The 25,293-nt window shown below is 43.7% G+C and overlaps 1 protein-coding gene across 2 annotated transcripts in view; it reads right to left on the bottom strand.

Annotated features, from left to right (window-relative positions):
* The window catches only part of SYT3 (synaptotagmin 3), a 315,149-nt gene that overhangs the window by 99,776 nt on the left and 190,080 nt on the right, over positions 1–25,293 (bottom strand). For both annotated transcript variants that reach the window (XM_073570816.1, XM_073570817.1), the window contains one exon: positions 1,116–1,488. In XM_073570816.1, coding sequence (XP_073426917.1) covers positions 1,116–1,488 — 373 coding nt within the window. The remainder of the gene's footprint in view (positions 1–1,115; positions 1,489–25,293) is intronic.

Below are 25,293 nucleotides of genomic sequence, written 5' to 3' on the forward strand. Positions count from 1 at the left end.
TAACAGTACAGACACAGAGGGCTAATAAAGTAGATGCATAAAGCATGTGGGAACATGATGCGGGGAACCTGGTTATGGTAAAACTTTTGGCTCTGCCACACAGGGATAGGTTAGGTTAATGTGTTGAGGCGGTAGGCCAGTCTGAATAAATGAGTTTTCAGGGCACGCTTAAAATTGTAGGGATTGGGGACTAATCGTATTGACCTGGGAAGTGCATTCCAAAGAATTGGCGCAGCACTTGTTTGTTCCATTTGTGTTTGTTCGGGATAAAACATGTACCCCCTCATTGTCCATGGGCATCTTAATTTTGCCACGGGTTTTTATTGTCCGATTAGTTTGCAAAAATCAATTAAAAAAAATTTGCAAATCAAAATCACCTTTTGAAATCAATGGGTCCGGGAACAAAATGGGCAGCATGCAGATACCATCCATATATCAACCAACTGAAATCCATTTTTCACTTTCTATTGTGTTGGAGAAGCCTGGAATTTATTTTTTTACATACGTGAAAAACAGGAATCATGCTTCTGGTTAAAATGGATGCACGTCCAGCACTAAGAAAAAATGATGCCTGAGGGAGGCTTAATTAGAAAAATGAAAAAAGATCCTGCTTATCGCTTGTTTTTTGTTGTGTTCCAAAGGTACTTAATGTCCATATTTGGAAGGAGGAGGATAATGGGCGAGCATGCAGAAGTTTATCATGCTTAATCCTTACGTTTTTAAGGGAGATAAACTTCCATCTGAGATCTCTGGTGACGGCATAGCCCTACCTTCCTAAAGAGAATACATGCACGCTTAGCTATCCTAAGCGTGCAAGTGTATGGATGGATCTGGAGGAGTAGGGACTGACTTGATATGGCAGCACGCAGAAGTTTGTGTTGCAGATTCCAAAAATTGTGGCATGCATTCCATGTTATGACAATGTTCTACCCTAGAGGCACAAAATAGCAGACAAAATAGAGCCAATGTCTCAATAGTGTAACACTGTGTCTCCGAACAATGGCCATTCATAAGGCTTCTGTGTGAGCATGTAGGTGCATACTGTAATAAAACAACCTACAAACTACGTGAAATGCCTGAGGAGCAAATCAACTGGTAAAATGTAGGATTCTTACCTTGTTGTCGGAGCAATATTAGCCACTTGCTGGTGTGACTGTGCATAAGGCATCTGAGATTCCTTGGAAACACCTTGGCTGTCAACTGGTATGTCAGGAGATGTCTGACTTATTTTAATGTTGGCTTCTGGGTAAGAGTCCATGTCTAAATAAGAACGTTCTGGCATCTCCTGTCCAAGCTCCACACGTTCCACCAATAAGTCCCCATAGTGAGAATGGTGGAGGTGGCCATGGTGTCCATGATCCTTCTTCTGAGTTGAACCTTTGTCCCTCCATGGAATCCAACATAACTTCCAAGAGACAAAGAGCAAGACTCCAAGGAGAACTATTCCACAGAAGGTGACAATGACCGATAAGAGACTGACAGAGACATCTGTAAGAAAAGGTTAACGGGAGTTAGTAGGAATATGAACAATGGACTCAATCACAATTATGCTGGTCAAGGTTACAATGACTTATTTCGACAAAGCCAACCATGTGGCCCATTCACAATACGTAATCTAGTGACAGATGTATTCACCTCCTATTACTGAATGTTAACATAACACATAAATCTGACCACAAAGTACAATGAAAGAGCCAAATATCATGTGCTGTATATACAATGGTGTTTCATTATGGGGGCAGAACCATAAAAGTGCAGAATTTCTGGATTCACCTGAGCCCCATAACAGAATGGAGTAGTGGTGTGCATATGTGACCCCCTCTTCCATAGACAGTATATAGAGTTGTGGTCATGCATGTGCACTATTACTACATTTACATGTGGGTAATGAGACCCCATTTTTAGAATCAGTGAGGGTTATATCAATCAGACTCCATCTGTCATAGGTTTGTCACATATCCTTATCTAGTTGTCTCGGAAGCCCTCCATTCTGACACTGAAGACAACCCACACTCCTTATTATCATCTTGCATCTTTCTTCAAGATAGAGTTCCTCCTCTGAAAGCAAAATTGCTATATAAATAAAACAATTCGCTCTACAAAAGAAAAATGAAAATGTAAATTCTTCTCATCCTGAGTCAATATTAACATTTATGAAGCTCATAGAAATCTATCATTACTTTTCATTTAAATGTCATTCTTCAGACAAAGTGCTGAATCTCCTGGCAGGAAATTATTGTCTTTATGCAAATGGAATATGAAATCCTGTCTTCTTACCAGGAGCTCATGACCTTATCAGTATTAACCCAACAGAGATCACAAAAAGAAACATAACTGATTGAAAACATAATAATTAACTCCACTTTATTGCAAGTACTGTGCGTTTAAAATTTACCAAAGGTTCATGTGTTTTCCTCCTTTTAATATACTTTATGATTACTAACTGTGGTATCATTAGTACACCACCTAAATAAGTTTTTAATAATACTCCGTTTTTATCATCAGTCATGATGACAACCTGTTGATTGATCTTGGAATATCCTTCTGACAACTGGAGTTCTTCCCAGAATTTCTATCACACAATGGTTCGTTGTATAATGAGTTTAGGTTGGAACATTCAGCCACAAAAGTCCATTTTTGGTAGACCAAGTTATATAAAGGTGCAGCTGAGTCCACCTAGTGTTCATGTGACCAGACAATGGTATGTGCAGCTTGTGATTACATTGAGAAAAGATGAAGTTAATTAAGGAACACCTGCCATGAGTTATTAGTAGTGAGGAGAGTTTGTGGTTAGAGTTGGACCTGCGAACTATAGATAATGAACCTAACACCCAATGAAGGAGGTTGAACTGGTAAGTTCAAGTCTTGAAGCCATGATTTAAGAGAGTGACATTTCAAACCCCTTAACGGCCTATTATGAATTACATTCTGATTAGTGATGAGTGAGTATACTCGTTGTTCAGGTTTTCCAAGCATGCTTGGGTGTCCTCCGAGTATTTTGGCGTGCTCGGAGATTTAGTTTGTGTTGACGCAGCTGCATGATTTGCGGCTGCTTGACAGCTTGAATACATGTGGGGATTACCTGTTTGTTAGGGAATCCCCACATGTATTCAGGCTGTCTAGCAGCCGCAAATCATGCAGCTGCATCTACACAAACAATCTCTGAGCACGCCCAAATACTGGGAGGACACCTGAGCATGCTCGGGAAAACCGGAGCAATGAGTATACTTGCTCATCACTAACTGTAATCTGTCCTGAGACTATGTTCCTTTGTCAGGTGGTTACCACCAAGTACTGTCCCTTGACTCTGTTGTGTAACTGCCAAGTTATGTCCCTCAACTTTGATGTGTAACCACCAAGTTTTGTCACTCCACTATGATAAGTAATCGCCAAGTTCTGTACCTCAACTTTGATGTGTAACCACCAAGTTCTGTCCATCAACTATGATATGTAACCACCAAGTTCTGTCTCTAAACTATGATTTGTAATACCAAATTATTGACCCTTAACTCTTACTTGTAACTGCAAAGTCCTGTCCTTCAACTAGGATGTGTAACCACCAAGTTCTGTCCCTCAACTTAGACGTGTAGTCACCAAATTCGGTCTCAATTATGATGTGTAACCGCCAAGTTATGTCCTTCAACTGTTATACATAACTGCAAAGTTCTGTCCTTCAACTGTGATGTGCAACTGTCAATTTAATTCCCTTAACTTTTGTCATGATCTAGGTTGGATTATGACAGATTTTGCAACTGCCAAGTTCAGTACTTAAACTCTGATGTGTAACAACCAAATTTGAATCCAAAAAATGTTTTGGATTCAATTTCCATGAATCCAGCAAAATGCCAGCTAGCCAGCCATTATTTTCCTGTCTTGTTTTGAGAGGTGTGAAGAATTTAAAATAATAAAATTATATTCACCTGTCTTTACACCAGTCTTCAGATCTTCTGGTGCTCCCGGTTGTTGGCCTGAAATGATTATGTGGGGGCAACACACGTCATTGATGTAGTCAATCACTGACCTCAGTGCCGAAATAAAATGTTGGAAGAACCAACGAAAAAAGTACTGTGAAGCTGTAGCAGAGGCATTGAAAGAACAGTAGAGGGCCCAGTTGAGTATAATGTCATTTCATTCTTAAGCTTTGGGGTATGGAACCATTCAATAAATGCTTTTTTCATGACAAGATCAACACTTTCATTTCAGACTGATATTATTTGGACAAAATCGAATCTGCTGGCCAAATTGAGCAAATTTCTGAAAATGTGCTCATCCCTATAAACAACTCCTTTAAGCACAATGTCCACCTCTAATTTAAAGGGGTATATATACAGTGCAGAAAAAAAGTTTGGGCACACCTTCTCATTCAAAGAGTTTTCTTTATTTTCATGACTATGAAAATTGTAGATTCACTCTGAAGGCATCAAAACTATGAATTAACACATGTGGAATTATATAATTAACAAAAAAGTGTGAAACAACTGAAAATACTGTATGTCTTATATTCTAGGTTCTTCAAAGTAGTCACCTTTTGCTTTGATTACTGCTTTGCACACTCTTGGCATTCTCTTGATGAGCTTCAAGAAGTAGTCACCGGAAATGTTTTTCACTTCACAGGTGTGCCCTGTCAGGTTTAATAAGTGGGATTTCTTGCCTTATAAATGGGGTTGGGACCATCAGTTGTGTTGTGCAGAAGTCTGGTGGATACACAGCTGATAGTCCTACTGAATACTGTTAGAATTTGTATTATGGCAAGAAAAAAGCAGCTAAAGTAAAGAAAAACGAGTGGCCATCATAACTTTAAGAAATGAAGGTCAGTCAGTCCGAAAAATTGGGAAAACTTTGAAAGTGTCCCCAAGTGCAGTGGCAAAAACCATCATTTATTGTACATTTTGTGTACCTGGCTGTCTGGTGACATCACACATAGGACATAAATCCTAAAGAACGTAGAGTCTCATCTAATTGTTTCCCATTGAGTGATTGCTTCATGAGGACGTAGCTTCCATATCAATGTAGAACTCCACCACTTATGGTTAAGCAATCAATGTAAGGATCAGAAGAAGTGTTTTCTGTAAGTGATAACCTATTGATTAAGAACAGACTGTACACACAAGAGGCGGCATGAGTAACAATGCATTGGAAGCATAGCCCAGGGGATGCTCACAAGGGTTCATCAGTAACATAAAGAATCATCACCCTAATATGCACAAGGAACAGAACTCTGTGCAAGATGATTGTTTCTGCGTCTCTAGAGAATTCACAAGCGGTAGCTAAAAGCAATTACCTAAAGTACTATGTCTCAGAACCAAAAACTGTGCAGCTTCTAAAAGCTCTTCCGTTGATCTCCGGTTTATTTGTAATATTGAAATTACTGATTTCCATCGTAATTTTAGAAAAGGGTAAGCCTATTAACATGTCGGTGTGTCAGAGTCTGAGGGTTAGGTTCACTTGGTGAGGTGGATCCTCAAATTCAAATGTCCTAGTGGGCACACAGACCATGGGCGTCTGTGCAGCAGGCAGTTGAAGCACGTAGGAAACAGATAGCAGAAATAATGAAGAGTGTAGACAGACAGGAAACTGGGAAGAGCAGAGGTTCTGGACAATGAAGATAGGTAACAGAGGTCCTGGAGACCGCAGACAGGTAGCAGACGTCCTGGAGACTACAGACAGATAGAAGAGGTTCTGAAAGCTGCAGGCAGATAGTAGAAGTCTGGTTACTGCAGACAAGTAGCAGAGGTCCTGGAGACCACAGACAGGTAGCATACATCCTGGAGACCACAGTTAGGTAGAAGAGATTCTGGAGGCTGCAGGGAGGTAGCAGAAGTCTGGAGCCCACAGAGAAGTAGCAGATGTTCTGGAGGCTACAGACAGGTAACAAAAGTCTGGAGATTACAGACCAGTAGTAGAGGTCCTGGAGCCCATAGACAAGAAGCAGAGATACTGTCCTGGAGACTGCAGACAGGTAGCAGGGATTCTGGAGGCTGAAGGCACACAGTGATCTGAAGTCTTAATACAAAGACACAAATGTGTTTCTTGGTAGGCCTTATATAGGCCCAGGCAGAAGATCACATGAGAGCATGCAGGGCCATTTGTAAAGTCAGATGTTGAGACAAACGAAAGTTTAGCAAACCAGGGTGAGGGGAGCAGAGCCGGAACCCGGGAGAGGTGTGTAACACCAAGTATGGACTGTGATACACAAACTCCACAGCCGTATAGATGCAGGTGGGTAGACCTACAACTGGACTGTGACATATGGATGTGTAAATGCAGCATAACATGCGGAAATTGGTAGCCTCAGATTGACGTCTGCAACTGCAGAAATCTTGCACCCTGAAAAATATTTTTTCCTACCATGTTTGATTCAACCCTAACATGATTGACCCTCTTTGACAGTCAGGAATCTCTAGGGAATCCACTCTTAAGAATGCTACATGGAGCGAAATAATGAAAGAATAAATCAAAAAGAAATATTTTCTCCTTGCCGCAGTTGGCACCTTTACAGCTGCACATGGAGATTTTACTACCTGCAGATTTTGCACCGTTATATGATATATCTGTGAGTTATAGTTTTATTGTCGATTCTTTACTGTCTCTGGTCTCCTGTGGGGAAGATACCTGTTTTAGTGCATTCCTCCACTTCTTCAGTGAACTGGAGAATACTAAGTACTATGCTGAAAAGGATAATGGAAGCGCACTATTAGGGATTCAAATGGTACGTAGGGATTCTGGGAACTGAATCACTTAGGTTCTCAGTTGGATTGATAACATGACAAATGTTTATCTGGATATATACTGTATGCTAAATCTCATCTTATTAAATGGGCAAAATTTCAAACAAGCAACGTTCCCTTTATTTTCAAGAATGAAGGGTTTTTTAGTTCTATTGCGTATAGTTCATTGCCAAATTTACTCGCCACCTCTGAAAGAGGTTTCCTAGGCAAAGAGTGTGCACATGCATGCTCTTTGCTATACAGCTTGTAAGCACGGCTAGATTACTGATCTCCAGCCAACTTTAGTAACACTGATCAAGCAGAGGAAAAGCGAATTTTGCTAGTAGTATTAGAGTGCATATATCGGGCCAGGGGCTCAGCCATGCAGTCATCTCAAACTGTCAATCATCAGCATACTAGCCCCCCAGCAAACAGGGAGCCTAGAGGCTGGGGAGCAGGGTGCTCCTGAAGACAACCTGAGACAAGCCAATGCATTTTGCTAGGACTTTCTGTTGGTAGACCACCACCAAATGCACTAGGAAACATCATTCCACTTTGACTTCTGTTGGTTTTCCATGTATTTCTCCAAAGGCTGCATGGTTAACACTTTATTGACAACTAGCTGAAGAACCCGGCGCTGCCCGGGCATAGTAACTAACTGTGGTTAGTTATAGCAAATTATAATTATCCTTCATCCCATAGTCCCCTGCCCATATACCCATCATACATAAACGCCATCTCATAGTTGAGTGCCCATATACCCATCACAGATCCTTCATCTCATAGTCCCATGCCCATATACCCATCATACACATCCTCCATCCCATAGTCCCGTGCCCATATACCCATCATACATATCCTCCATCCCATAGTCCCGTGCCCATATACCCATCATACATATCCGCCATCCCATAGTCCCGTGCCCATATACCCATCATACATATCCTCCATATACCCATCACACATCCTCCATCCCATTGTCCCGTGCCCATATACCCATCATACATATCCTCCATCCCATAGTCAACCATTTTGACATCACATCATAACGAGCAGTGGGGCTTGCAACCTATGATGACATCAGCGTCGCCATGGCAACCATTATGACATCATAATGAGGGGTGGGGCTTGATACACACACCCTTTTTCCCCATTATATAGATAGGGGCAAAATTGTTTGGTGAATTGGAATGCGCGGGGTTAAAATTTCGCCTCACAACATAGCCTAGGACGCTCTCGGGGTCCAGACGTGTGACTGTGCCAAATTTTGTGACTGTAGCTGCGAAGGTGCGGATGCCAACCCCGGACATACACACATACATACACACACCTGAGCTTTATATATTAGATTGTTGACTTTGGAACCCCTAAAAATAGCTGAGCCAACAAAAACTAGTGATGAGCGAGCGTGCTATGATAACTTGTTACCGAAGCATGCTCGTGTGCTATCTGAGTGTCTTCGGCATGTTCGAAAAATATGTTTGAGTCCCCACGGCTGCTCGACAGCCACAACACATGCAGGTATTGCCTGTGAACAGCCACAAGACATGCAGCCGCTCCCTTAGATTCTTTCTCCCCTATTTTTTTCTCATAGACTTGTATAAGCGACAGATTGTGATAGATGGCCTCAATTTCGTCTGTCGTTCGCTGGATCCGTCGAAAAATTTTTGTTCAGCGGCCAGACATGATGCACAAAGCAACGTTTTTTGCGTCTGTCAAAAAATCGGACAGTGACAGATCCATCGCTGTCCGTCGTTTGCTGGAATGAAAGCCTATGGGTGCAGGATCCGTCGTCATCCGTCAAATGACGGATGCCAGCGATGGATCCGGGTTTTTTTTTCCACTGAGCATGCTCATGACAGGTTAAAACACCAAAGAAAGAATAGATATATACCCATAGAATACATATATACAGTCATATGTTAAAGTTTGGGCACCCCTATTAATGATAACCTTTTTTCTTTATAATAATTTTGGTTTTTGCAACAGCTATTTCAGTTTCATATATCTAATAACTGATGGACTCAGTTATATTTCTGGATTCCAATGAGGTTTATTGTACTAACAGAAAATGTGCAATCTGCATTTAAACAAAATTTGACCGGTGCAAAAGTATGGGCACCCTTATCATTTTCTTGATTTGAACACTCCTAACTACTTTTTACTGACTTCCTGAAGCACTAAATTGGTTTTGTAACCTCATTGGGCTTTGAACTTCATAGCCAGGTGTATCAAATCATGAGAAAAGGTATTTAAGGTGGCCACTTGCAAGTAGTTCTCCTATTTGATTCTCCTATGAAGAGTGGCATCATGGGCTCCTCAAAACAACTCTCAAATGATCTGAAAACAAAGATTATTCAACATAGCTTTTCAGGGGAAGGATACAAAAAGTTGTCTCAGAGATTTAACCTCTCAGTTTCCACTGTGAGGAACATAGTAAGGAAATGGAAGAATACAGGTACAGTTCTTGTTAAGCCCAGAAGTGGCAGGCCAAGAAAAATATCAGAAAGGCAGAGAAGAATGGTGAGAACAGTCAAGGACAATCCACAGACCACCTCCAAAGACCTGCAGCATCATCTTGCTGCAGATGGTGTCACTGTGCATCGGTCAACAATACAGCGCACTTTGCACAAGGAGAAGCTGTATGGGAGAGTGATGCGAAAGAAGCCGTTTCTGCAAGCACGCCACAAACAGAGTCGCCTGAGGTATGCAAAAGCACATTTGGACAAGCCAGTTACATTTTGGAAGAAGGTCCTGAGGACTGATGAAACAAAGATTGAGTTGTTTGGTCATACAAAAATGCGTTATGCATGGAAGCTAAAAAACACAGCATTCCAAGAAAAACTCTTGCTACCCACAGTAAAATTTGGTGGAGGTTCCATCATGCTTTGGGGCTGTGTGGCTAATGCCGGCACCAGGAATCTTGCTAAAGTTGAGGGTCGCATGGATTCAACTCAGTATCAGCAGATTCTTGACAATAATGTGCAAGAATCAGTGACAAAGTTGAAGTTACGCAGGGGATGGATATTTCAGCAAGACAATGATCCAAAACACCGCTCCAAATCTACTCAGGCATTCATGCAGAGGAACAATTACAATGTTCTGGAATGGCCATCCCAGTCCCCAGACCTGAATATCATTGAATATCTGTGGGATGATTTGAAGCGGGCTGTCCATGCTCGGCGACCATCAAACTTAACTGAACAGGAATTGTTTTGTAAACAGGAATGGTCACAAATACCTTCATCCAGGATCCAAGAACTCATTAATAGCTACAGGAAGCGACTAGAGGCTGTTATTTTTGCAAAAGGAGGATCTACAAAATATTAATGTCACTTTTATGTTGAGGTGCCCATACTTTTGCACCGGTCAAATTTTGTTAAAATGCAGATTGCACATTTTCTGTTAGTACAATAAACCTCATTTGAATCCAGAAATATAACTGAGTCCATCAGTTATTAGATATATGAAACTGAAATAGCTGTTGCAAAAACCAAAATTGTTATAAAGAAAATAGGTTAACATTAATAGGGGTGCCCAAACTTTAACATATGACTGTATATATATATGTGTAAAAAATAGGAACAGCACAAAATACCTTAGAGCAGTGCACGCTTCTCTAGACACCTCAATGTCCTTAGATAACAGCAAAAAAAAAAAAGCAGCACCAAAATAAGTAGTGGTGTGAACTGTTTAATAGCCTAGTGGCGTGGCGACGTTTCGGATATGGCAATCCTTTCTCAAGCCTGAGAAAGGATTGCCATATCCGAAACATCGCCACGCCACTAGGCTATTAAACAGTTCACACCAGTACTATTTTGGTGCTGCGTTTTCTTATTTTTTATATATATATATATATATATATATATATACACATACACATGTCATTGAAACACATATACAGTATATATATTTATAATTCATAGAGTTCTACATAGCATAATAGCCGCTAAATCAATTGCCGGCTTCAGTAAAATCATTCCCGAAGCCGACAAGATATGACACATGGCTTACATATAGTAAACCATGTCATATCAAAACGATTTATGCATGTCAGTGTTTAATCAATTTAGTAGCTTGTGTTAGGAAAAATTTGAAACTCTATGGATTAAATTTAAGGCTATAATCGCGGAAAAAAATTGCGTGGGCTCCCGCACAATTTTTTCTGCCAGAGAGGGAAAGCCAGTGAGTGAGGGCAGATATTAATAGCCTAGAGAGGGACCATTGTTTTTGGCCCCCCCAGGCTAAAAAAAATCTGCCCCCAGCCACCCCTAAAAAGGCGCATCTATAAGATGCACCATTTCTGGCACTTAGCCTCTCTGTTCCCATGGCCTTTGGCAGTGGCTCATGGGTTAATAATAATGGGTTATTATCACCTTGCTATTGAAAGGTGTCATTAAGCCAGGTTAATAATGGAGAGGTGTCAATAAGACAAATATCCATTATTAACCCTAGAATTGTAAAGGGTTAAAAAAGACACATACACACACACATTATTTAAAAAATATTGAAATAAATACATAAAGTTTTTGACAAAATTTATTATTCTGACAATCCAAAAAAAGCCCTTGTTCTGTAAAAAAAATAAAATAAAAAAAAAAACAATATACATACCTCTCTGCTGTTCAGTCAGATCCCCCGCTGCAATCCATCACAAGGGGTAAACTAGTTTACAACAGGGACCGGTGCTAATGCTACCGGCCCCACTGTAAACCAATGCAGAATGAATGAATTCATATCTGCGCAGGTACCCCGGCTGACCGGAGATGAACTGATTAGTGTTGGAAAGTTTCTGAACTTTTTCCCACGCTGTCAGTTCACCTCAGTCCCCAGCTGACCTGAGGTGATCTGACAGCATGGGAAAAAGTTCAGAAAACTTCCCATGCTATTGAGTTCACTTCAGGTAAGCCAGGCACTCCGCGCAGCCTCACTGATGTCAGCAGTAGTCAGATCAGGCGAAAAAACAGTTTCGTCGCATCAATTTTTCACGATCTGTGACAGATCCGTCGATCCGACGGATTGTGACTGAGGTAAAAAACTGACGTGTGAAAGTAGCTAACACTGAGAGAAGAGAGGAGAAGCACAGAGTGACATCAGAACCAGAAGCAGTAGCTTTTTTTTTCCACTCACTCATCTAGATAAAAGAATTGCAGACACACTGCTACTTCAAATTGGTAGAAAATTTTGTGAAAACAATTTAGAAAGCTACTTAACTTTTCACAGAAACAACAAATAAACCATAAATATAAAAATAGCCTTCATGTTTAAAGCCAAGACGTTGGGACGGGAAAGTATAAAGTGATCTCTGATGTCAATTTTTTGAGTTCTTCCACCTTATATGAGAATGTCAGTGCTAGTTCATGAACTCTGTTGGCATCTTGCATTTACGACTGACCTATCCATCACCCTTCTATCTCCTGGCCTCCAACATGGATATGCTTCCATAGAAAGCTTCAGCTGATGACAACAATGTACAGAATTATCCACATCTGGAGTTTTAAGAAATTTGGAGAACACAATTCACTACTTCGAGGATTTCTCTCATTCAAATGACACAAAATTACAAGCCATTAATATGAGAACACGTGATTGGCCATGAGGGACCATTAACGATGATCATCAGCACTGTCTTTTTAGCTAGTGATGGGTATGCTCTTAATATTCTACAAGGAGAGGATTCATTCACATTGGTAGAACTTGTAATCTAATTTACTTAATTTTAAAAGAGGGTTGACAGCTAATAAAATTAGTTAAATGAGTTTAAAGGGGTTGACCAGTGAAGATAAGGTATCAACTACCTGCAAAACAGGTGATAGCAGTTGATCAACTGCTAAGATTCACAGTGATCAACGGAATATAGAACTTTTATCCCTGTGATAATGGAACCAAAGAGCATGTGCTTGAACACCGCTCCATCTATTTTCTATGGGACTGCGGGAAAAAGCAGAGCGCACTGCCAGGTAGTCCCATAGGTGATGAATGGACAGGTGGTTGGAGCACTTTTACCCCCCCTGAATAGAACGGCAGAACGTATGCTCAACCATGGATACCCAGCGTTGCACTCAAATCCAGAGAGAGTGAATGAGCGTGCATGAGCTTGTGCACTGCTTCTCCATTCTATTAGGGGTAACAGTGCCCCAACTTCAGCTCCATTCATTCCCTATGGGTCTAAAAAGTGCACTCTGCTTTCGAGCATGCGCACTGACGCTCCATTCATTAACGTAAAAGAGCCCCATTCTATTGATCATTGTAGGTTCCAGTGGTCATATCCTCGTCAAATATGTGGATAAGTGACAGCTTGTGTTGCCCCTTGAATTTAGTACGTTATGCACCACTTTACAACTAGCATATTGATACTTTATCAGAAGCTCCGGTCTTAGCTTCAGGCAGGGTCTTTCCGGTTACTGTCAGACACAAGAAAATACTTCTACATGATCATTGCTGTGTGGGAAGGGGGCTGGCTGACTGCTCAGGTGAATAGCTGAGCCAGCCTCCTTCTATGTTAAAGTCAACGTGTAGACAGGGGGTGGAACTTTCTACAGGATTTCTACAATTGCCCAGTTTGTGGCAGCCTTGCTCTCAATCATTTCTTTGTGAGTGATGGCCCTGCTTATATCACCACTGCTTCTCCTGTAGAACCAGTACCACTAATTTATCAACTCCCGCCCTGGGATTTATAATGAGCCCCCTCCCATATTGCCCTGGACCCAAGCAATAAGGTCCATTTGGTTCCCGATCTGTGCAAAGTTCTTCCACTTTTCTAAATCTGTTATTATTGACCTAGTTTTCTCACCTTGTTCACCGCCTGCCCTGACCTCCCACATATCTACTGTTTTACAAAATCCACCTACCCTGACCCCAGTCTCTTTGACTCTGTTTTCTGGCTGCAGCTTTGCTACAGTGCACTGGATTCCATTACAAATGCTATTATGGGTAGCAGCAGCCTGGAGATTACCAGTAGTAGGCCGGGGTCAGACTTGCGAGAGCAATGCGAGAAAGTCGCATCAATACCCGACACTACCGGTCCCGAGTGTAGTGTCGGGAATTGATGCGAGAGACTCGCGCAAGTTTCTCCCATTGCTCTCGCAAGTCTAACCCCGACCATAAAGTCAGCATCTTTGTATGTGGGTTAGAGAGTAAAAAACGGGCACCCCTTGGACGCAATTCCCAATTTTTATCTGATTAATATAGTGGATTGACATCATCTTGGATAAACCATGTGTCATATAAGTGACTATCCCATATAAAAAGTAACGGAAGGATTAGTTCTTCTGATGCTCGGCTCCCCGGTGGCGTTTACTTATTTGTATCTTGCATTATTAGAGGGAGCCGGAGTTTTATGTAATTGCAATATATTTACATAATATCTTCTCAGCAGGAGATTAATGCTCCCAGCAGGGACGATGCAACTGTAAATTCATTATCTGTATTATTACTATTTCACTATAAATGTCATTATGAAAGGACTCCATTGTGTGTGCAACTGGGAGATTCTGTAAAAACAAGGCAGGAGATGTCTTTTTCATCTCATATTTGCAAAGATAACTCCACAGAGGGCTCAAAGCTTTGATCTAAGGAGAATAATGCCAGAAAAAGATCCAGCCTTGAGTGTCTGTTATTGTCTGCAACGCTGACGTCACGACGATAACGCTGCAGCCAATCAGTTTTCAGTGACTGACTGCAGCATTTTTTTAATTTAATTTTACCAGAGGCAGGATGAACATAAACAACATTTAAGTTTTTTTAAAGAAATATTTCATTTTAGTAAAATAATTTAACATTATTCTAGACATTGCTATTTATTACAACTAATTCCCGCTGCTGATCATGAAGGGACAGGTCCTGTTTTTTGCACATACTTTTACACCACACAATTTTTTTATTTTTTTTCATAAATCACCAGTAAACATGAAAATCAGTAACTTTGTAATATATCTGAGAGAAATCTGATTCCTTCTCATCCTGGACTGATATTTCATTCACTGTATTCAGTGGTAATATGTTTTCAGTGAATACAAGTTTTTTCTCCCAGTTGCTGCTTACAAAAAAGATTAAACTGTAACTGTCATTTTAGGAGAACTTGCAGCAGAATATCTGTGTGTTCCACTAGCTCCTCCCCTCTCCAGAAACTCTTATAAGCACTAACTGTCACTTCCTATGTCAGTAATGGGGAAGCATGTCTACAGTGAATACAGATTTTCCCATTTGCTGCTTAAAAAAAGTTTAAACTGTCATTTTAGGAGAACTTGCAGCAGAATATCTGTGTGCTCCACTAGCTCCTTCCCTCTCCATAAACTCTTATAAGCACTAACTGTCACTTCCTATGTCAGTACTGGGGAAGCATGTCTACAGTGAATACAGATTTTCCCATTTGCTTCTTAAAAAAAGTTTAAACTGTAACTGTCATTTCAGGAGAACTTGCATTAGAATGTTTGTATGTTCCACTAGCTCCTCCCCTCTCCATGGATTGTTATAAACACCAACTGTCACCTCTTAAGTCAGTGCTGGGGAAATCTGTATTTAGTGAACACAGATTTTACAACTGAATACAGAGTTTCAAGAGTAAAAGATCAGTCCTGGAGGACAAAGGAGCAGATTTAGCTGATTATATATATTACAAAGTTTATCTTTTTATGTGAACTATTGATTCATGAAATTTTTTTTTAAAAAGATGGATAACCCTTTACATTTCAGAAGAAGTTACAGGCTTTCGATTTAGACAATACATTTGTATTAGAAGGGTTCTCTGCAGATAAGTCGACCACAAGACGATCACTTCACGTAAATGTGACCCCAATCAATACTCTGATCTCAGTCAGCAAGTGCTTATTTTTCCAACAGTGCCTCCACAGGTCAAATCAAGCATTACACAGGTCATATTGGGTCCTCCAGAGTAAGAAGTTGTCTGTATTGGGTAGCATGTTGGCTCAGTGGTTAGCACATTAGCCCTGGAGTCCTGGGTTCAAATCCCACAAAGGACAATATCTGCAAAGAGTTTATGTGGTGCTCCCATGGGTTTCCTCCCGCATTCCAAAAGACAATAATGTCTGCAAAATGCCGTGGAATTAATAGCGCTATATATGCAAGTCAAATAAATAAATAATAGGACAATCTCTTAAAAAAAAAACAAAAACAAAATTTAGCTCAAAACTAAGCAGAAAAGGGGAAAATGAATTGAGCTGCTACTTACTCTTTTTTTAGATAATGATCGCCCGGCAATCAAATGATTGTCTCAGCAAATGACATTTTTAAACTTCCAGGCCGTGAAACATTCGTTATGCAGTGGCCACTGCAGGATATATGTGGTATTGCATGGCAAAATTAAAATGAATGGGTAATAATTTAATATATGGTGGTGCTAATTTGTCCTTTGCTTTTACAGACAGAGGAAACCTCTTCTATGACATCAATATTCAGCTCATTTATCTGTAGATATAACTCTGTAAGGCTGAATAATTCTTAATAAGATAAGTGCAGTAAAACATACAAAGACTGTTCACGAGGTGATATGATGCAATAGTCGCTGTGCCATTTACTGTATGATCCCAGTGCATCATTAGGCAAAGAGATGTAATTTACACCCCAAGAAGACAAAGTTTTACAAACAATTTTCAACACAAAGGAATCAGTGATTTATTTCTCCCTGGAGGACACATTACAGAGAATGTGTCATGATTCCAGTGCAGGTTTTTGAGCTGCACGTCAGGGGTTAATGTCTGGAGCTCAGTGCAGGTTTTGACCTGCACACCTGGGGTTAATGATTGTGGCCTCTTTCTGGTTCTTGGAGAGCTTCTTAAACCCCTGGGAAGCTCCAATCCCTGCCAGTTATACTTTTGCCTTTGGCAGAGTGTGCTGACCTCTGTGTGCCTGTTCGTTGTTATAGCTTGTTTTTATGGTTCTGACCCGGTTCTGTTTCCTGTTGTGAGTTTGGCTGTTGATTCTGTACTGCGCTACCCTCCCTGTGTATGACTCATTGCCTGTGATCTGACTACTCTCTGCTCACCCCTCTTGTACCTTGCAGCTATCTCTGTGTATGACTCATTGGCTACGTCCTGACTATCCTCCCTGTTTATGCCCCTTGGTAACTTTGTCTCGCAGTTACCCTGCTAGGAGTTCTCTTGCAGCTCCTCGCTCTCTGGAACTTAGGCCACGCCCCTAGCAGTCACATGCTTCAGGTCCTGCGGCTCTGAAATACGCACGTACTCGGCTGCTGCCCGCTCCACAGGTATCTTTGAGCACAGTTCGCTTTACTCAGGACATGCGCACTGGCTCAGTGAGCAAGTTCAGTGCGATGTTTCTGACAGAATGAAGTCAGCTACATCAGAAGATCAGGAGGAATTCTCTGCAGCATTCATGTTCCTTGTTTGTAGCACAATTTTACTGACAGCATGGGCTGGAAGACGACAGATTTAGTGTTCCTTATAAGAATGGCTTCTATCACTATCAGATCTCGGTATCTCTCTAGTCAGGGCAGATTGTTGCACCTGAGAGGATCTGCGGCAGCCACCTTATCTGCTTGCTAGAGTTGAGCGACTTTTGGTTTTTTAGGGTCGCGTTTCGTTTCGTGAAACCCGACTTTTCCAAAAGTCGGGTCGAGCAAGATCGTCCGATTATAGGGAAAAGTCGGGGTCGTCCCGAAACACGAAACCCAATGTAAGTCAATGGGGAATAAAAGTCGGCAGTGAGAGGAGGACAGGAAACACACCTACAGTGCCCATTTGAATGCCAAAAGCATCAATTCTTCTTACTTAAGCTTGTCAACCTTAATTAACTTCATAATACAAGTTACGCACTGAAAAATGGGGGTTATTTGGCTAAAGTTGTGGGGGGGGAGGGCTGGCTGCAGGTTTTCATGTGCCCTGGGCGAAAGAGCGCCCCTTTAACACATACCAAAACTCATCATGCTCCGATACGGCAGATAAATAGCGGTATAGTACAATGAAAAATACCTCACTTTTTACATCTCATGACGAGGCCCATCTATTTCTCCATACAGAATCATTGGTCCCATATAATGTTTGAAACAGTATATGATGAGCTCCACATAATGCTACAGTATATGTTGGTCCCCATGGATGAAGCTCCACTGTCTTATGGGCCCAAATAATGCTCCAAACATAATGGGCCCCATTTCTAATGCTCTAGTGTATAATGGGCCCTGTAAATGCTGCTCCAGTGTCTGATGTCCACCTTTGGAATGTTCCAGTGTATGGTGGGCCCCATCTATCATTCTCCAGAGTATAGTGTTCCCCAAAAATTGCTGTCCCAACATTGAAAACAATCAAATAAGTCTCCTCGCAAGGGAATCCCTGTACTTGTCTGGACTCCTCGTCGTCCCCATCTTCCATCTCACTGCACAGTATTTCAACTTTGCAAGTGCTGTGATCCTGGGCAAGCAGGGGGGGCCCACTCGTTGGCGACGGCACTGGCACAGGGCCCCTGATAGTACGGTGGTGTGTCTGATGGCGGGTGGGCCGAACCTGCACTTTCATCTGCAGCTTCCTCTTTGTCACCGTGTAAGATGGAACTGTATATGGGAAGGGTAACCTGAGTTTCATCAGGGTCAGATTCAGGTCGTGTAGCGTGCGAGGGGAATGTAGTGGTCTGGGTCAATGTACCAGCAGATTCATCGAGCAGTGGCTGGGCATCAGTGCACTTGTGTCGCCCCCAGGAGTACGGTCGCCACAGTGGCATTACCTTCTTCCTAGGGAGTGTGATGTCATGCTTGGGAGCAACGAAGGATCTCTCTAGCAGGTTAACTGATTGGGCGGCGTTATTCCCACGAGTCACGACCCTCCAAACAGCGTTCATGAAGGCAAAGTGTTTGTTTTACGTGGGCAGTATGGTTGCAAAGCTGAACCTTAAAGGAATGTCCAGAAGGGCACCACCAGGAGTGGAGCCTACGGTTAAATTCGACTCCACCTGGGAAACCTCAACCATGCCAGCTACAGAACAGATGCACACATTGCAAGCTTAATTCCGTTAACGAACGAGACTCCTTCATGCCCCGCGGTCCGAGTCCGGCTTACTAGAGGGACACGTGAGGCTCTGGCACATGAGATTGGCCAATAACTGGTATGTCATGCCCTTACATGTCCGTGGCTGCATGTGCGCTACACTGAAAAGGCCAGCGTTTGTCGCTTACAGGTGCAGATAACCCGCTGAACAACGTTAGTGATGGGGATCACTGATTACAATTATTACCCGCGAACAATGATTTCCCAGTAAGTGCAGGTCAACCGCAGTTCCGGAATTAGGCCTAACCGTCATTCCTGAAAAAATGAAAAACTTACGTGTGCAAACCACAGGTGCTGTAGCTTGCTTAACAGCTCGCCAGCCGTTCTCACGCCCAGTATGGATTACACGTGATTGCACAAAGGTGAGAAAGGGTACCGTATCCCCAGATAACATGTATGGATAGCGTACACATTCAAAATATATGTCTCAGGAGGCAGGCTCAGACGGTGTTAGGCCCAGTATGGATTGCACGTGATTGCACAAAGGTTAGAAAGGGTACCGTTTCCCCGGATAACATGTATGGATAGCGTACACATTCAAAATATATGTCTCAGGAGGCAGGCTCAGACGGTGTTAGGCCCAGTATGGATTGCACGTGATTGCACAAAGGTTAGAAAGGGTACCGTATCCCCAGATAACATGTATGGATAGCATACACATTCAAAATATATGTCTCAGGAGGCAGGCTCAGACGGTGTTAGGCCCAGTATGGATTGCACGTGATTGCACAAAGGTTAGAAAGGGTACCGTTTCCCCGGATAACATGTATGGATAGCGTACACATTCAAAATATATGTCTCAGGAGGCAGGCTCAGACGGTGTTAGGCCCAGTATGGATTGCACGTGATTGCACAAAGGTTAGAAAGGGTACCGTTTCCCCGGATAACATGTATGGATAGCGTACACATTCAAAATATATGTCTCAGGAGGCAGGCTCAGACGGTGTTAGGCCCAGTATGGATTGCACGTGATTGCACAAAGGTTAGAAAGGGTACCATTTCCCCGGATAACATGTATGGATAGCGTACACATTCAAAATATATGTCTATACATCAGGATATATGTCTCAGGAGGCAGGCTCAGACGGTGTTAGGCCCAGTATGGATTGCACGTGATTGCACAAAGGTTAGAAAGGGTACCGTTTCCCCGGATAACATGTATGGATAGCGTACACATTCAAAATATATGTCTATACATCAGGAGGCAGGCTCAGACGGTGTCAGGCACAGTATGGATTTGACGGCCCAGATTACACAGCGGAGGAGCAGGGAGAGGTAAAGATTGCAAATGCTGGGGCCCTGCCCAAGCAAGGGGGGCCCACTCGTGGGCGTCGGTACTGGCACTGGGCCCCTCATAGTACAGCGGTGTGTCTGACGGCGGGTGTCACCACCACAGTCAGAGACACTTGATTGCACTATGAGGGACCCTGTGCCAGTGCCCGCGCCCAAGAGTCGGCCTACCCACCTGTCCAGGGCAACGGCACTCGCACGGTGTCGTGCGCTAGGTGGTGACCCCGGCCATGGGGGGGAGGCAGCACAGTTAGGGAGTTTTAGAAAGTGGCATATGTTGATGTTGGACATTCAGCTGATGCAAAAGGCGAAATAGGTGAAGTACCAGGAAGAGGTGGACCAAAGCAAGCCATTTTTCTGTCACCCTATGTGTCATCAGGGGAAGGTGGGACAAAATCCTTGGAAACCCATGCATGGTTCATTTTAATGAAGGTTAGATCATCCACATTTTGGGTTGACAGACGGGTCCTTTTTTCTGTCAGGATTGATCCAGCTGCACTGAAGACTCTTTCCGATAGCACACTTGCAGCTGGGCAAGCGAGCTCCTGTAAGGCATATTGGGCCAATTCAGGCCAGGTGTCCAGTTTAGCGGCCCAATAGTCAAAGGGGAATGACCTGTGTGGGAGAACATCGATATGGGAGGAAAAGTAGTTTGTAACCATAGTTGACAACTGCTGTCTCCTGTCACTTTCCATCGATGCAGTATTACCAGTTGTGTGAGCGGTATTTGAAAAATCAGTCCACAACATTGTCATGAAACCCCTGTCTCCAACGCCACTTCTGCTGTGTGCACCACGAACACCTCTGCCAAGCTGCCCCCGGCCCGTACGGCTCATGTGAGAACCATCACCGCTGCTGTGTGCTGGGAATGCCTCAAGCAACCGATTTACCAGAGTTGCTTGTTTATTAGCCAATATTAGGTCAAGGTTCTCCTGTGGCATGATGTTTTGTAATTTGCCTTTATAGCGTGGATCCAGGATGCTGGCCAACCAGTAGTCGTCATCGTTCATCATTTTGGCAATGCGGGGGTCCCTTTTTAGGATCTGCAAGGCATAATCTGACATGTGGGCCAATGTTCCCGGTGTCAATGATGCACTGCGAGTGCTGGGTGGAGGAGCACTTTCTGGCAAATCCACATCCCTCCAGTCACGCACAAACCCTGTACCAGACCTTGCCACGCCAACATTTTCACTTGCCCCACGAGATGCATCCTCCTCCCCTAAGTAATCATCCCCATCATCATTCTCCTCCTCTTCTTCCTCCACCTCGTCCAGGAGAGGTCCCTGAGCAGACAATGGCTGAATGTCATCAAGGATTCCCTCCTCCTCTTCCTCCTCATCAACATTGGCTGCAGACGCCTGCTCCTTAAGGTGCGTCAAAGTTTGCATGAGCAGACGCATAAGTGGGATGCTCATGCTTAGGATGGCGTCGTCTGCGCTTACCAGCCGTGTGCATTCCTCAAAACAATGAAGGACTTTACAGAGGTCTTTCAGCTTCGACCACTGCACACCTGTCAACTCCATGTCTGCTCTCAAAGTGCCTGGCCGTGTATCCTCCCACAAATGCATTATGGCCTGCCTCTGCTCGCACAGCCGCTCCACCATGTGCAGGGTGGAGTTCCACCTTGTTGCAATGTCGATAATGAGGCGGTGGTTGGGAAGGTGGAGCAATCGCTGCAGCTTCTGCATACGAACGGAGTGTACAGGCGACCGGCGGATGTGCGCACACAGTCTTCGCACCTTCTGGAGCAGGGCTGTTAACTCCGGATAATTTTTGAGGAAGCACTGCACCACCAGGTTCAAGGTGTGAGCCAAGCAAGGTATGTGGCTGAGTTTTGAAAGGGCTATGGCTGCCACAAAATTACGGCCGTTATCACTAACTACCTTGCCTGCCTCAAGATGTACACTGCCCAGCCATGACTCAGTTTGTCGCTTCAAGTACTCGGCCAGCACCTCAGCGGTGTGTCTGTTGCCCAAACACATCATCTGCAACACAGCCTGCTGACGCTTTCCACTAGCTGCTCGATAGGGGGACACATCGTGTGCAACAGTGGCAGCTGCAGATGGAGTGCTCGTACGACTGCGCTCTGTGGACGAGCTTTCGCTTCTGGAGGAGGAGGAGGAGGAGGGTCGAACGCCTACAGCCAACTGTTTCCTATACCGTGGGCTAGGCAGCACTGTCCCACCAACCCTGTCCCCTGTGGACCCTGCATCCACCACATTAACCCAGTGCGCAGTGATGGACACGTAACGGCCCTGGCCATGCCGACTGGACCATGCATCAGTTGTGAGGTGCACCTTTCCGCTCACTGACTGCTTGAGTGCATGGACAATGCGGTCTTTCACATGATGGTGGAGGGCTGGGATGGCTTTGCGAGAGAAGAAGTGGCGACTGGGTAGGTCATAGCGTGGTACTGCATAGGCCATGAGTTCGCGGAAAGCTGTGCTTTCCACCAACCGAAAGGGCATCATCTCAAACGAGATTAGTTTGGCAATGTGGGCGTTCAAACCCAGTATACGCGGATGAGAGACTGAGTACTTTCTTGACCTACTCATAGTGTCTGGGAGGGTGAGCTGGACTTGAGAGCTGCATATGGTGGAAGTAGCGGTGGACAGGGCGGACTGAGAGAGGGTTGATGATGGTGATGGAGTTGGTGTTCTTTCTGATGGCCTAGAATCAGTCTTTCGTTGATATAACAGTGGGATTCCCTGACTGCTGTGGCCTTGCAACGACACCTCAACATTTGCAGCTGTGTTAACCGGTGGGCTTACAGTGGGGGAAACAATGTAGCGTTGCTGACTACCTTCGATGTGATCAGTTGCACATGTGGCACTTCAGGTTTGGTGTTGTGTCCACGCTTGCAAGTGCATGCTGGTTAAATGTCTAAGCATGCAACTGGTATTCAAATTTTTCAGATTTTTCCCTTGGCTAAAGGTCTTTGCGCACTTCTTACAGATAACCTTGGCCTGATGATGAGGATTTTGGTCAAAAAAGTGCCACACTGCACTCTTCCTACTTTGGCAGACATTTTGCAGCTTAGCACGCTGTGATCTTTTGACCCTCTGGACAAGCTGTCCAGCAACTCTTTTGATGTTTGGAACCTGTCTTTGGAGTGCTCCGGGCCTGCCAGATAACAGCTGTTGCGATGTCGATGTCTGCTGTGGATGCTCCTCATCTGAGCTATTGGAAGCAGCACCCTCTTCCCCCAATGGATGCCAATCTGGGTCAACAACTGGGTCATCCATCACCTCCTCTTCTATGTCATGTGCACCTTCCTCTGTGTCACCGTGTATGGTGGTATAGTGTGCGGGAAGGGGCACCTGAGTATCATCAGGGTCAGAATCTGGCTCTGTACACTGCGAGGACAATGTAGTGCTCTGAGTGAATGTACCAGCAGAATCATCCATCAGCGGCTGTGCATCAGTGCACTCCATGTCAGATTCATCTTGGCCTGGGTAATTCACCATTTCACTTGATAATCCAGGCATGGTATGTGAAAACAGCTCCATGGAGTAATCAGTAGTATGGCCTGCGTCATACTTCAATCTTGGTTGGGGTGAAGGACACAAGGAAAGGTGTGGTTCATGAACATGAGCCTCCAATGACGACTCAGTGCTTTTACTTTTCACAACTGAAGAAGAGGAGGCGATAGAGCTGGAGGCTGAGTCAGCAATGTAAGACAAAACTTTTTCCTGATGCTCTGGCTTTAAAAGCGGTTTGCCAACTCCTAGAAAACTAAGCGTTCGAGGCCTTATGTAGCCAGAAGATGACGCAGGCTCAACACCTAATGCATTCGGTCCTATTTTGCTCTTGCCACTACCATCAGATCCACCACCAACACCATCATTACCAGCTGCCAACCCCCGCCCAATTCCACGGCCTCTTCCACCAGCCTTCCTCATTTTTGGTAGAAATGTAGACAAAATCCAACAAACTATATAGTAATGTAAAACAAGGTACAAGGTGTCTATAGGACAGGGGAGATTTAGAATTTCAGCAGACACTTGTGGACACTGGGCACTTTTGGATTGTGTGAGGCCCACTGATATCTGAGCGCTATGTGACAGGCTCGATGGCACAGCTGTGACCAAAGTGACTAGAGGATAAGGGAGATTTTGAATCTCTGCACACACTTTTGGACACTGGACACTTTTGGATTGTGTGAGGCCCAATGAATATCTGAGCGCTATGTGACAGGCTCGATGGCACAGCTGTGACCAAAGTGACTAGAGGATAAGGGAGATTTTGAATCTCTGCACACACTTTTGGACACTGGACACTTTTGGATTGTGTGAGGCCCACTGATATCTGAGCGCTATGTGACAGGCTCGATGGCACAGCTATGACCAAAGTGACTAGAGGATAAGGGAGATTTTGAATCTCTGCACACACTTTTGGACACTGGACACTTTTGGATTGTGTGAGGCCCACTGATATCTGAGTGCTATGTGACAGGCTCGATGGCACAGCTGTGACCAAAGTGACTAGAGGATAAGGGAGATTTTGAATCTCTGCACACACTTTTGGACACTGGACACTTTTGGATTGTGTGAGGCCCACTGATATCTGAGCGCTATGTGACAGGCTCGATGGCACAGCTGTGACCAAAGTGACTAGAGGATAAGGGAGATTTTGAGATTTTGAATCTCTGCACACACTTTTGGACACTGGACACTTTTGGATTGTGTGAGGCCCACTGATATCTGAGCGCTATGGCACAGCTGTGACCAAAGTGACTAGAGGATAAGGGAGATTTTGAATCTCTGCACACACTTTTGGACACTGGACACTTTTGGATTGTGTGAGGCCCAATGAATATCTGAGCGCTATGTGACAGGCTCGATGGCACAGCTGTGACCAAAGTGACTAGAGGATAAGGAAGATTTTGAATCTCTGCACACACTTTTGGACACTGGACACTTTTGGATTGTGTGAGGCCCACTGATATCTGAGCGCTATGTGACAGGCTCGATGGCACAGCTGTGACCAAAGTGACTAGAGGATAAGGGAGATTTTGAATCTCTGCACACACTTTTGGACACTGGACACTTTTGGATTGTGTGAGGCACAATGAATATCTGAGCGCTATGTGACAGGCTCGATGGCACAGCTGTGACCAAAGTGACTAGAGGATAAGGGAGATTTTGAATCTCTGCACACACTTTTGGACACTGGACATTTTTGGATTGTGTGAGGCCCACTGATATCTGAGCGCTATGTCACAGGCTCGATGGCACAGCTGTGACCAAAGTGACTAGAGGATAAGGGAGATTTTGAAT

This window comes from Dendrobates tinctorius, unplaced genomic scaffold (genome assembly GCF_039654945.1).
Source record: "Dendrobates tinctorius isolate UK_male_01 unplaced genomic scaffold, ASM3965494v1 ptg000028l, whole genome shotgun sequence".
Lineage (NCBI taxonomy): Eukaryota > Metazoa > Chordata > Amphibia > Anura > Dendrobatidae > Dendrobates > Dendrobates tinctorius.